Source organism: Elephantulus edwardii, unplaced genomic scaffold (genome assembly GCF_000299155.1).
Source record: "Elephantulus edwardii isolate Elephantulus edwardi_28Jun2011 unplaced genomic scaffold, EleEdw1.0 scaffold00071, whole genome shotgun sequence".
In the NCBI taxonomy this organism is placed as follows: Eukaryota; Metazoa; Chordata; class Mammalia; order Macroscelidea; family Macroscelididae; genus Elephantulus; species Elephantulus edwardii.
The window spans coordinates 15,157,806-15,171,857 of NW_006399821.1; the positions used below are offsets into that span (position 1 = coordinate 15,157,806).

At 42.1% G+C, this 14,052-nt stretch overlaps 1 protein-coding gene across 1 annotated transcript in view; it reads left to right on the forward strand.

Annotated features, from left to right (window-relative positions):
- Window positions 1–14,052, forward strand: part of BMP6 (bone morphogenetic protein 6) — a 289,599-nt gene that overhangs the window by 263,430 nt on the left and 12,117 nt on the right. Inside the window, exons 3-4 of the mRNA XM_006888740.1 lie at window positions 4,291–4,439; window positions 6,274–6,471. Of these exons, the coding sequence (XP_006888802.1) occupies window positions 4,291–4,439; window positions 6,274–6,471 (347 nt within the window). The remainder of the gene's footprint in view (window positions 1–4,290; window positions 4,440–6,273; window positions 6,472–14,052) is intronic.

Here is a 14,052-nt window from a genome sequence, read left to right on the forward strand (position 1 = left end):
TCATTGCATACTCCTACGATAAAAATAATGCCCTAAAATATAATACTTTTAGACTATTCTCTCCCCCATAGACTTCAATGCCGTAAACATATTTCATTCAGTTTTTAAGATCACTCAGAGAGTAAGACATTCACTAACATTTTTTTTCCTCTAAAATGCTACCTCCACACTTTTTATAGTAGTTTTCTGGTTTTTCTAGAAAAAAAAGATATGGTGTGTCGATAGAGAATTGTCAGAATATCAATCTAGTTTTAGAAGAGGTCATGGCACCAGGGACATATCGCTGATGTCAAATGGATCCTGGTTGAATGAAAAAATGCCAGAAGAATGCCTATTTGTATTTTATTAATTATGCAAATGCATTTGATTGTGGGCATTATAACAAAATTTGCTACCATTGAGAAAAATGGAAATCCAAGAACACTTAATTATGCTCATATGAATTGTAGAACAAGAGATGGTTATCTGAACAAAGCAAGAGGACACTTAATAGTTTAAAATAAAGATATGCATAAGGACTGTATCCTTTCTTCATATCTATTCAATCTGTTTGCTGAGTAAATGTTTCAAAAGACTGGACTTTGTGAAGTAGAATATGGCATCAAGATCAGAGAAAGACTAATCAAGAACCTATGTTATGCAGTTGACACAATCTTGCTTGCAGAATGTGAAAAAGACTTGGAATACTTGCTGCAGAAGATCAAAGACTACAACCTTCAGTGTGAATTACATCTCTACATTAAGAAAACAAAAATCCTCACTACCGGGCCAATAGACAACATCATGATAGATATAAAGAAGATTGAAGTTGTCAGTGATTTCATCTTATTGGATCCACAATCAAAACACTGGTACTATCAGTCAAGAAATCAAAAAAGATGTTAAATTGGGAAAATCTGCTATCAGAGAGCTCTCCAAAATGTCAGTAATGTCATTTTATAGATTAAAGTGAATCTTATTCAAGTTAGGGTCTTTTCAGTAACTTACTATGCATCTGAAAGTCGGACAATAAATAATGATAGAAGGGGGTGGGGGCCCAACAAAACACAACTTCATTTTACTTGGATCCACAATCAGCACCCTTGGTACCAGCAGGCAAGAAATGAAATGATGTATTGCACCAGGACCTGAAGCTTTTGCTGCAGAAGGTCAATGAATGTAGTCTTCAATATTAAAGATTTAACATCAAGAAGACAAAGATTCTCACCATTGGGTCAATTGGCAGCACCATGATGGATGGATAAGAGGTTGAGGTTGTTAACAATTTCAGCTTGCTCGGCTCCACAATCAACATTCTTGGCACCAACAGTCAGGAAATCAAAAGACAAATTGCATTGGGGAAGTGGGTCTCAGGGACCTCTCCAAAGTACTAAAGAGCAATGATGTCAGTCTAGAGACTAAGCTGCTCCTGATCACAGCCATGGTCTTCACAATCACTTGCTATGCATTAGAGAGTTGGACAATGACTAAGAGTGACAGAAGAAGAGTTGATCATTATACTTTTTCTACAATAATGGTTTTATATATTTGTCCTTGTGGGAATGAGTTAGTTCACTCAACATAATGTTCTCTTAGTCCCTGCCAAGTTGGGTAATAATTTACAAAATATTGCTCCTGCATACTGTGTAGTATTCCATGCCAAATATCCAACCACAAAGGAATGGATTGAGAAATTATGTCTTGTTTTTGTTGTTGTTATGTGATGTTGAGTCGCCTGCGACTCATAGTGACCCTATGTACAACAGCTCTGAAGCCTGTCCTATCTTGAGCCAGTATCACTGACTCTGACACACCAAACTCCATTGACCCAGTTACTGTATCAATCCCTCTCGTTCAGAGTCTTCCTCTCCTGTACTGTCCCTCCACTCCTCCGAGCATGATATCCTTCTCCAAGGATCAGTCTCTCCTGGCCACATGTGAGATGGACTTTCAACATTCTGCCTTCCAAGGAAAAACTTGGTTTCAACCTCTCCAAAGGACCTGTTGGTTTTCTTGGCAATCTGTGATATGTTCAAGACTCTTCTCCAGCACCACAACTCAAAGGCTTTGATTCTTCTTCTGTCATACTTAGTCATTACTAAATCATTCTCATTAACTTTTCTGCCCCTATAAGATACTGAAAAGTAAAGATTAAAGTGTGCTTGATCTAAGCCATGGTATTTTCAGTTGCTTTCTATGCATCTGAAAGTTATACAGTGAATACAAATGAGAGGAGAAGAATCAATGACTTTGAGAAGTGTTGTAAAAGATTACTGAGTATCTCATGGACTGCCCAAAGACCAAACAAGTCTGTCTTAGAGAAAGTGCAGCCAGGGTTCTCCTACAAGTAAGGATGGTTAAACTTCATCTCACATACTTTGGGCATGTTGTCAGGAGAGGCCAGTTATTTGGAGAGAGCAGCATCCTGGAAAGGAGAAGACCCTCAATGGGATGGTTTGACACAATGACTACAGCAGTGGGCTGGAGGATAGGCAGGACAAGGCGAGGTTCAGATCTGTTATTTAATGAGTCGTGATTGACTAAATGACTCCTATCAACAACAACAACACATAAGATACTGCAGTGAAGTATTTCCCACACCAAGGAGTTTTGATCTTTTAAAAAGGTCTTTCCTCCCTCTAAGGAGAAGCCTAGAACATTTCATGCCAGTGACATCGGGATGTTTAGATGCAGAAAAGTTTTGAAAAATACAGAAAGTGACCATCCTCAGCCCTACTCTAGCATGATCTATGAGCAAACAGGAAAACCCCTCATATCATCTTTATATAGTTACATTTGTTGAAAACTGTGACAAATATAAAAAATATCCCTTACAGATTTGATGGAAGACATGGATGGCCTTCTTAAGTTTCCCTTAATAAAGCCCATGTCTTCCAGCTACATCAGAATAAAATGTAAAATCTCTGGGCCCAAAATTACAAAGTCCATATGGCAAAGTACTGAGGAGATTTTTTAAGCCAGTCAGAAACCTTATTGAAGATAAAAGAACTGACAGTTCCTAAGATATGTTCTTAATTCCTCTTTATTTTACTGCAACTAAGAAACACAGAATAGGACAGTGTCCGATCTCTTGTTCATAGAGTTGCTATGAATTTTATTTAACTTGATGGCACCTAACAACAACAATATGAAAGAGAAAGAGATTATGCAAAGATTCACAGGACCTGATTGTTGTTGTTGTTGTTGTTATGTACTGTCGAGTTGACCGGCCCATAGCTGACCCTCAAGTGGGTTTTCAGAGGCAGTTAATCACATGGGAGGAGATTGTCCATCCTTCTCCCACAGAACAAGTGGTGGCCTCGAACCATATGCCTTCAGGATTGCAGTGCAGCTTCTTGTCACTAGGCCGTCAGAGCTCCCTAGGACTTGATTAGAAAATTTTTAAAAGCCAATGCTCCCCCGGGCCAGGATTCATGACCACGTCATATATAATAGAATTAAATTTTGCCAGGCCTGAGCTATCTTCGTAACTGAACTCACTGTTATGACTGTTGAATGTGTCTGTCTCACTGCACACTTTTCTTCTTCTAGTTGACTCCATTCTTTACCAAATACCATGTGCTCTTCCAGAAATTGGTCTTTCCTGATAACATGTCCAAAGAGCATACCCACTGTTCATCTTCAAGGACTGAATTGTTGGTTTCTTTTTTGACAGTCTATGAGATTTTCAATCTCTTGTATCAGTCCATTACCCTCCTTTTCAATCCTTTTTCTAGATGCCTGCCTCTCTTACTTTCCTCTCTTTGTGGAGTTCATTAGCTACAAAGTAAGCAACCTAACTTGTTGCTGTCTATTCTGACTCATAAGTTTGCTTCAGAACAGACTGAAACTGTGCTGCCAGACTTCCAAGGCTGTAAATTTGCGTGGAAGTTGACTGCCCTGTCTTTTGCCTGTGGTGCAACTGGTGGGTTTGAGCTGATCTTTTGATTAGAACAATCAAACGCTTAACCACTAAGCCACCAAAGTTCCTTAATGTAAACAATAGTGTGTGATTGAGTCCTTTATAAATTAATAATCTAAAAACAAAACAAAACTTGGCAAGAGCAATTTTAATGAGGCTTCACAGCAGAAGGTGAGAAATATCATTGTCTCAGGAATAATCTGTCTGCTAAGTGTATTGTGTGCACGTCCTCTGTAGGTGACATCATGCTCCAGTAGGTCCCAGGGTGTATCAGGGGAATGGGCCCCAACTTGGGCATGCTTGACTATTACTCCAGAACAAGATACAGTGAGAAAGAGTTGGGGATGACATGCTTCTCATCATGTTGCCTTTTTTTCTTCTTCTTCCAGAGATTCTGACCTCTTTTTGTTGGACACTCGCATTGTGTGGGCCTCAGAGGAAGGCTGGCTGGAATTTGACATCACGGCCACCAGCAATCTGTGGGTTGTGACTCCACAGCATAACCTGGGGCTTCAGCTGAGTGTGGTGACGAGGGATGGTAAGTTATGAGTCAGAGCCTCCTAGAGCCAGGCAAAGTCCTGCTTTCATTTGTTTCATTTAGTAATAGTCCCTCCATCCAGGACAACCTAATTTATTGCTCCCTATACAACAAAGTCAATTGGTATACCATCTAAGAAGGATAGAAGGAGAATTGATGACTTTGAGCTGTGGTGCTGGAGAAGAGTATTGAATGTACCATGGACTGCCAAGAAAACAAACAGATTCATCCTGGAGAGGGTTAAATCAGGCTACTCCTTGGAGGCGAGGATTCTGGGGCTTTGTCTGATATGCTTTGGACATGTTGTAAGGAGGGACAAGTCCTTGGAGAGGGACATCATGCTTGGGAGGGTGGAAGGACAGCGCAGAAGGTGAAGACCCTCTATGAGGTGGATTGATTCAGTGACTGGGGTAATTGGGATGGGTGTGTCGGGGCAATGCGATTGGCACAGGAGAGAGCAGGGTTTAGGGCTTTTGTACACTGGATCACTATAAGTCGCAGGTGACTCGACAGCATGTAACAACAACAACAACAACAACAACAACAACATACAACCAAGTGGGTTGACACAGTGATTCTAGCAATGGGCTTGAGTGTCTCAGAGATTGTGAGGTTGGCACAGGCTAGGACAGGTTTCAGATCTGTTATTCACAGGGTTGCTATGAGTTGTACTAGACAGTATCTAACAACAAAAATGTAATTTCATAATGGAGCTCCAGTTGCATGGTTCATAGAGTGCTGCGATGCTATTCCATAGGTCACTTTTTGCTGACAGTTCAAATCCACCAGTGGTCCCAAGGGAGAAAATGGGTAGTCTTTCTCATGTGATTTATAGCCTCAGAACCACAGTGGAGGGTCAGCTTTGCATCGAACCTGAGTTGATGGCAGTGAGAAATAGCTACATAAGGAGCCCTGATGGCCTGGTAGGTTAAGTGTACTAAATGAAAGAGGTCAGTGGTTCTAACCCGCCGGCTGCTGTGTAGTAGAAAGATAAAACCACCTTCTCCAGGGATTGGACACTTGTTGGAGGGTCCCTATGAATCAGAATTGACTTGACAGCAGTGGGCTTGATGTTTTTATTTCTCACTGCTCTTGAAAAGCAAAATCTTTCTGCTAGGAAATACCTGGAACTAGGGCTGAACTATAATCCTCCAGGAAGGTTGGTCAGATACTTTTTGAGCCCTGAGCATCTGTGGAAGGACAGATTTCAGATGGAAGGAGATTGAGACCTAAGTGTGGGGTGAAGGCATACGTTTGAACACAGACTGTTGAGTGGATCTGAAGCATCAAGCTGTAGTGCTGTAGCTGCTGGTTCCCGTCCTCATGGGCTTGCTGTGCAAACATTACTGGTGCAGCGGCCTTACCTGTTGGGAAAATTATAGACCAGAAAGAAGAAGGTGTACAAATGAATGTGAATATGAATATTCCCTGTGAGAGACTCATTTGAAAGCCTTTCTTTGAATTGATCACCCTGACTTTGGAAAGGCTCCTGAGTGGCGTGGTGGGTTACATGTTTTGCAGCTAACCGAGGAGGTCAGAGGTTTAAACCAGTGGTCACTCTCAGGGAGTTAAAGATGTGGCAGTCTGCTCCTGTTAAGATGTACATGTAGGGAGCTGTTGGGGCAGTTCAGCACTGACCTCCACGGTTGCAGTAAGTCAGAGTTGCCTCGCTGGCTGTAGGGTTTGGGGAGGGGGGTATCCATTTAAAAAAACCATCAGGATTAGACAATTCTTAGATTCCTCCCCAAGACTTATTCTTTACTATCACCTGGATACCAGGAAAGATACTAGAGCTCAAACAACTAAATCAAGATGTGCTTTGTTTGCTGTAAAGGCCTCAGCATCAGCCCGCGAGCAGCAGGCCTGGTGGGCAGAGACGGCCCGTATGACAAGCAGCCTTTCATGGTGGCCTTCTTCAAAGTGAGCGAGGTCCACGTTCGTACCCCGCGGTCAGCCTCCAGTCGGCGCCGACAGCACATTCGAAACCGCTCCACCCAGTCCCAGGATGTATCCCGAGTCTCCAGTGCCTCAGGTAGGTTCAGGGGAGGAGACCCCTCTTCTCTGGGAAGCCCTATTGAGACCTGTGCTTTAGCTTTGTAGCCGCTGTGACTTGCTGACCATTGCTGATGCTGACCCGCTTCTGTACAGTCTGTATGTTTGTTAAGGAACCCCGATGGTTGAGCTGCAAAGCAACATAACACTTGTTCAAACTCAGGACAAAAATGAAACAGTCTACTTCCTCTAAAGGTTTAGAGCCTGCTCTGTCTTTAAGTAAAGTTGCTGTAAGTCAGAATCAACTCAATGACAGTAAAGGAGGAAGGGTGGCATGGAATCCCTGGGCGCAAATATTAATGCACTTAGCTGATATACAGAAAGTTTGAAAAGAGGAGCCCAGCCGGAAACACCTTGAGGAGACCTAGTGATCTCCTTCCAGAAAAATTCTCCATTGAAAAAACCCTGTGGAGCACATTCTACTCTAGCATATATGGGGTCACCATGAGTTGGAATCAGTTCAGTGGCAACCGGAATATGAACTGTCTATAACAGAGTGGTTATCCAGATGTGTCCTCAGGACCATCAGAGTTGAGCATCTGTCCCCAAAAGACAGATTCTGAAGACTCCGAACTGTCAGGACAACAGTCTATATGTAGAAAGATGTAATTTATTTGCTTAGATTTCTCCAACTGTTTTCCATTCCCATAAAGGTCCCAAGAGCACCTAGCTCTTCTAAAATTACTTATGCCTGGGAGGTTGTGACATGCAAATACACTTGACACCTTTGTGTCAGATGGATTTGTGTCTGTGCTCTCAGGTGAGTGGTGGAAAGTCCACCCAAACAGTTCTCTTTGGTGATTTTTCTTGGCTCATCTAACTGAGTAAAAATTTTAAATTTAGAAATAGATTTGTCCAGGAGGTCAGTTAGAAATCTAATGTCAATTAAGGAGCACTGGTGGCCTAGTGGTAAGGAGCTGAACTGCCAACCCAAAGACAGATGGTTCTAATCCACAGGCTACTATGAGGGAGAAAGATGGACAATCTCCTCCCATACGATTTACAGTCCCTGGAAACTCACTGGAGGGTCAGCTATGAATTGGTTCTAGCTGGACAACACTTAACAACAATAGTAATTAGAAATCTTTCCTTTTTTTCCCCCTATTTCCCTTTGTTGATTGCTTCATAAGATAAATTATCTTTACATGTGGTAAATAATAGTTCAAGAATATTATCACCTTAAAAAAAAGAAAAAGAAAAAAAAAGCTCTTAGAAAAAAGCCAGGAGATGACTCTGGATGCCTTGGTCTGATTGAGGTACTCACCCTAAGGCTCACTGTCAGGAATAAAAATACTCTGATCAGCCAAGTCCTTGTATATGTTCACCCCTGGTGCTAATGAGTGGGATCAGCCCCAGTCTAGACAAACTGACCTGAGAAGGGTGGTATCCTGTAGGAAAACAGACATTCTATTACTGAAGGCAGTAGGGAGATACTCAGAGCAAGCAAAACCAAAATACATCCACCAAAGAAATGAATACTATGAATGGTCCCCTTGAGTGGGTGTTACCTGTATGTATGCTTTATCTTTAGGAACATGCTGATTTGATTGACTAAAATAATACATGGAATCATGAAGATTTTCATTATTCTGTGTTTTCTAGGCTAGAGGAGCATGAGAATATGCTCTGCTGCCCAGTTTAAGGCACCACTATTGATGGTTAACATCTACTATTTGAACCATTACTATTTGTTGGACACTATGCTATGCACCTAATCCTGCCAAAGCCTATAATCTTGACATCTCTTTTTGATATAGGAGAAAATTGGGGCTCAAGGGAGTCAGGTAGTTAGTTGCCAAAGTGGGAGAACTGAGTCATCTCTGTCTTCTCCAACTTCCTAATGAATTGAAAGAAGACTTCCAGGTGCTGCTGTTAGGTGCCGCCTGGTAGACCATAACTCATAACAAGCCTATGAACAACAGATTGAGACCTTGCCCTATCCTGGACTGTTCTCACAGTCTCCACCCACTTTAACCCACTGTTACAGTCACTGTGTCAGTCTGTCTCTCTGAAGCTCTTCCTCTTTTTTGTTGACACTCTACCTTTGCCAGCATGATGTCTTTTATTTTTTTTTCTGGGTCTAGCCCTTCCTGACAACAGGCCCAAAATATGTGAGACTAAGTTTCTCCATCCTTGCCTCTGGACCACCCTGGTTGTACTTCCTCCAAGCTAGACTTGTTTGGTCCTGAGGCAGCCACTTGAATATATACTCCTCTTATCCAACGTAATTCAAAGACTTTGATTCTTTTGAAAACACATGACTTGGACAAGGTGAACTTTAGTCTTTAAATTTGCATCTTTGCTGTAAAGAAGCAGAACTAGCCATTTCCTTCTGAAATAGCAGGCCTTCAGAAACACTATGAATAACAGGAGCATTGTTGGCTATAGTGCTGGAAGGTTGGAAGGCATTCAAAAAATGAGGAGAAACAGCTGCAAACGTCCATTAATAATTGGAACATGGAATGTACAAATTATGACTCTAGAGAAACTGGAAGTTGTAAAAATTGAAATGGAATGCAAAAAGATCACCATTTTAGGCATGAGATCTTAGCTGAGATGGACTAATATTGGGCCATTTTGAATCAGGCAATCATATGATCTATTATGCTGAGACCAATTGAAGAGGAATGGTGCTGTATTCATCATTAAAAAGAACATTTCAAGATCTATCCTAAAGGATGATGTTTGTGAGTGATGGGATACATTCCATACATTTACAAGCAAAATCTGTTACTACAACCATTATTCAAATACACTCAATAACCACTAAAGCCCAAGATAAGAAATCAGTGATTTCTACCATCTTTGGCAGGGAGTTCTGATGGCCTAGTGGTAAGAAACTATGCTGTAATCCTGAAGGAATGAGGTTCAAATCCAACAGCAGCTCCACAGGAGAAGGATAGGCAATCTCTTTCCATGAGGTTAACTGCCTCTGAAAACCCTCTGAGGGGTCAGCTATGGTATAGGGCCAACTGTGGGTTAGTTTTGACTCAACAGCACACAAAAACAACGAAAGCAACAACCATCTTTTGCAGTCTGAAATGGATTGAACATGCAATCAAGATACATTAATAACTGGTGGTTGGAATGTGAAAATTGGAAACAAAGGAGCACAAGTAGTTTTAAGACTTCCAGAGGCAAAGGAAGTAAAAATGTAGGGCTAGTTTTAATATCAATCACAATGGTCTGAGAATCTGAAGGACCTCCTGTTGTCCACCCTGCACCCTCTCCATGGACTCAGCCTTCATTGCATGTCATAGACACTCTAGCTCGTGCAAAGGAAGAGATTGAGGTTCTTCCAGACTGAAGTCAAGCCTAAGAATGAGTTGAGAACCACTGGCTTAAATTTGGGAATCCTAAAGTCCTGGCTTTGCAAATAGTCACAGGAGCAGACACCTAGCCCAGACCCAGGAACAAGATAGAAGAAACAGCTCCCACTACCAAAGTGGCAGTTCAGTGGCTCTTCAATATGCCCCCTCAGATTCTACGCCTCTTTGCAATCCACTGCTGTCAAGCCAATGCCAACCTGCAGCAACCCCCACCATCAAGTTTTCAGGGTTGCAAATCTTTAGGGGAGGAATCTGCCCATATTTCTCCCACAGAGCAGGTGGTGAATTCAAACTGCTTGCCTTTGGATTATCAGTGCAACACAAAACAAACTATGCCACCAAAGCCCCTTATGCTTTCTTCTGCTTGTTGTCACTGTTAAATGTTGAGTTGACTGTGATTCACAGTGACCCTCTGAATCACAGATCCTGCTCCATCTTCACGTCCCTGCTATTCTTGAGCTCATTGTTACAGTCACTCTGTCACTCTGTCTTATTGAAGGTCTTCCTCTTTTCTTCACCCTCTGCCTTTCCAATATGCCTCTCCCCTCCACCCCCGCCCAAGCACTGGCCCTTCCTGACAATAAGCACAAAGTATAGAAGCTAATGTTTCACTATCCTTACCTCTAAAGATAGAGGTTTATCTTTGCACTTCCTCAAAATCAGATTTGTTCTTTTGGTTGTCCATAAAATAGTCAATACTCCTCACTAACACCACAAGTCAGAGGCATCCATTCCACTGTGACCTTCCTATTCATTGTTCAACTTTCAGATACCACACAATTGAAAATACCATGGCTTGGATCAGGCACACCATAGTCTTTAAGTTGACATCCTTTGTCTTTTAGCACTTTCGAGAGGTCCCTAACAGCAGATTTTCCCCAATGCAATACATCTTTTGATTCCCTGACTGCTGTTACCATGAATGGTGTTTGTGGATCTAAGTCAAATAGAATTGTTAGCTTCAAAGTTTTTCTCCATCTATCATGATGTTATCTATTGGTCCAGTGGTGAGGATTTCTGTTTTCTTGATGCTGCGATGTAATTCAGCTTGTACACTTTCTTAGGTGGTGGCATTAAGGCCCCATTGAAACAGGAAGGGGAGTAAGTTCTTCACATACAGCTCACATTGTTAATAAGTATTGCAGCCAAACATAGAAATATCTTACTCTACAGCCAGGGTTTGTGAGTGTTGAGTTCCCTTGGACTGTTAAAATAGCCTAAGAATCAAGGATTAAGTGGAAAAGCAGTGGAATTTGCAGAAAAACATGTTTTTGTTGTTTCTAGCCATCTGATCTTTAACAAATCACATTATCTGTTACAGATTCAGTTTATCCATCTGTAAAGTGAGGGTGAGTAACTAATACATTGTAGATTTGTTGATATTAAGCTGAAAGCACTTATTTTGATCTGTGCTGTTATTAAATTGCCATCCTGCAAGCTCCCTGCTCATGGCAACCCCAAGCACAATGGAACTCAATTGTTTCGATCTGTAAAATTTCCATGGGCTAAGTTTTGGAAGTAAATTGCCAGGCCTTTCTTCCTTGTTCATCTTTGTCTGGAAACTGCTGAAATCTGTTCAGTGTATTAGCAACTTGCATAATGACACTCAAATATGAGTTGTGTCTAACTGTAGGAAGTAGGTTCTCAGGATAAATAGTTACAGAAGATACCTTGAATTCTTCCAGATTACTGGTGGCTGTTTATAAATGCTATTATCTTCAGTGGCCAGAAAGAGTGAATGTCCCTAACGTGGACTTGAATTCCTAGGGGAGAAGCAGCTTCATCTCAGGTCCTGACTTCATGAGTATTGCTTTTGCCAGCAACTTGGACTTGGAAACTGGGACTCCACCACCCAGTGTGATATGACATTTTGCTTCTTGTCATCTTGGTGTTTCTCAGAAGCCTCGCACAGCATGGATGTTCCTGTGTTTACCATCAGAAACAGGCAAGCTTGAGATTTTTATTTAGGAGACGGGAAAAGGGAAAAGCAGGAGCAATGCTTGCTGTCCTTTCCTCACTGCAGAGAAGCAGAAGAAGCCTGCTGACGAGAGTCACTCGATGCCTTCCTTCGAGGTACGGCAACGAGGCTCCAAAGCCAGGCCTATTTCACCAAGGATCTGCAGCCCATTCTTGAACTGGGATCTCAGACTTGGAGGCATCTCTTGAAATATTGACTGCTTTTAAAAATGAAAATTTCACTTGATTAATTCTACCTCCTCATCCTTACCTCTCTCCACACATACTAATTTTTTTTTTCATTGAGAAAGTATGCTGCCTTTATATTTGGTTTTAACGATGTTACCCAAAGATTTATTTACAAAGGTGTGTTTTTTTTTCTAATTTGATTTCAATGAAATATAATAGTAAAGTAGACTTCATTTGTAGTAAGCTGCCTGTATAGTTTCTTCTTGGGCTACAACTCTTTCTCCCACCTCTCTAACCAGTGCTTCCAAAACTCTTTTTACTCCTGTTAGCAACATAAAGGTAAAATGATGTGTTATGTACTGTCAAGTCAGAACCTATCCATAGTTGACTTTCCAGTGGGTTTTCAGAGGCAGTAAATTTCATGGGAGGAGATTGTCCATCTTTTCCCCCAAGGAGCAACTGGTGGATTCAAACCCTGTGCCTTCAGGTTGGCAACACAGCTTGTTACCACTAAGCCACCAGAGCTCCCCAAGGTAAAAGAGTTCATGACAAATGCCTCTGGCCTCACATAATTCAAAGAGGTTAAGGTCCCCAGGCAATTTAGTACAAAGACTACTCCTTCCTTCTCAATGTCTTCGAAAACCCTGCTAAGATGGTATGAGAAATTACTCCTATTAGGCCCACTATCCAGAATGCAATTGCTCTAGAGTCCACTTTTCAGTGACAACAGTTGTGTCAGAATATAACAGTGTTCTATAGTTGAATAGCTGATTTTTTAAAAGTAGATTGTCAGGCCTTTCTTCCAAGGGTTCTCTGGGGATCTTGGACCTCCAGCCTTTAGACTAACAATTGAGAGCTTAATTGTTTGTGCCAACCAGGAACTCTTAGGCCCACTGTCGTGCTCCTTGTGTACTTAGCTCTTTTTTTTTTCCATACTTGTTCTTGTTGTTAATGAGAGTGGACATGCAGAGGAAGAGCTTGCTCTCCAAGAAGTAATATCCTGAAGGCTGGTGTGCACCCAGGGATAGGCTGTCTGGATTCAGCTGTCCCCCGGGTGTTAGATGTTTCTCTGACAGAAGGGCTGTGGGGTCTTATCCAACTCCAAGCAAGGCTCTCTCCCTGTAAATCTTCTGGAAACAGAAAGGTGGGGATTGGTTTGCCTCTTCTGCTCCCTGCTTTCACAACATACTCCCAGGAATGATCATCTAGCCAATGAAAGGACCCCAGAAGAAACCCACCAGAAACTGCTCTGGGTAGAAAAGTTAATGTCATTTATCAGATCACCTGTCAGCAGGCTGAGACATGTCAGGGAAACATGTAACTATTTTGGGAAGTGGGCTGTTTATGCCTAAGATGGCAGGACTAGACCACAACAAGACAAAAGCCAAGGGTTGCCGCCCCCACCTTCCCACCGCCCACGAAAATCTGCTGTGACATCTGTACTTTGCTTTCAAGCTGGACGGTCCAAGACAAATGCACTGGACAGTGTGGGCTGGATCAAAATGGATAATTTCCTGGACTGTTTTCCCTTGCTCTAGCTCCTCCGCAGCTGTCTGTCCCAGATGAATGATGTGTGCTGGCTGCGTTACACTTCTCCAGTGGAGGTACTATTGGGACAGGAGCATTTATCGTTTTCACACATGGTTTGGTAGCCTTGGTCCCAGCCGTACTATGCAGCTTGCTGGCGATTCTAGTAGAACCTGGCAAGTGTGTTTTACTCTCTGTTTTTCACCAGCCTTCCAATCTCATTTCAACCTGCCCTGGGCTTCCTCACCTCTAACTTGGTTGTCTCTTCCTACTGCTGCCATTTGCCCCTTTCATAGTATCTTTCTCTTCGAGCTCATTGTTTAGTCTTTCTGAGGGGACTGTGACACCACCTGGCCAACCCATTAAGAGGACTGTGTACAAATGTCAGTATTCCTACATACTGATCTATGCAGCTAATTCCAGGATTTCCAAGCATTTTTAAGGAGGGAGCAGTTAATGTGCTTTCAAGTCTGTTGGTGAGCCTGGGCTTTTCTGCCATGTTAACCAACCAGCTGCCAACACTATGCTGTAGTATGGTTTTCAGTGTTGGCAGTTGATAG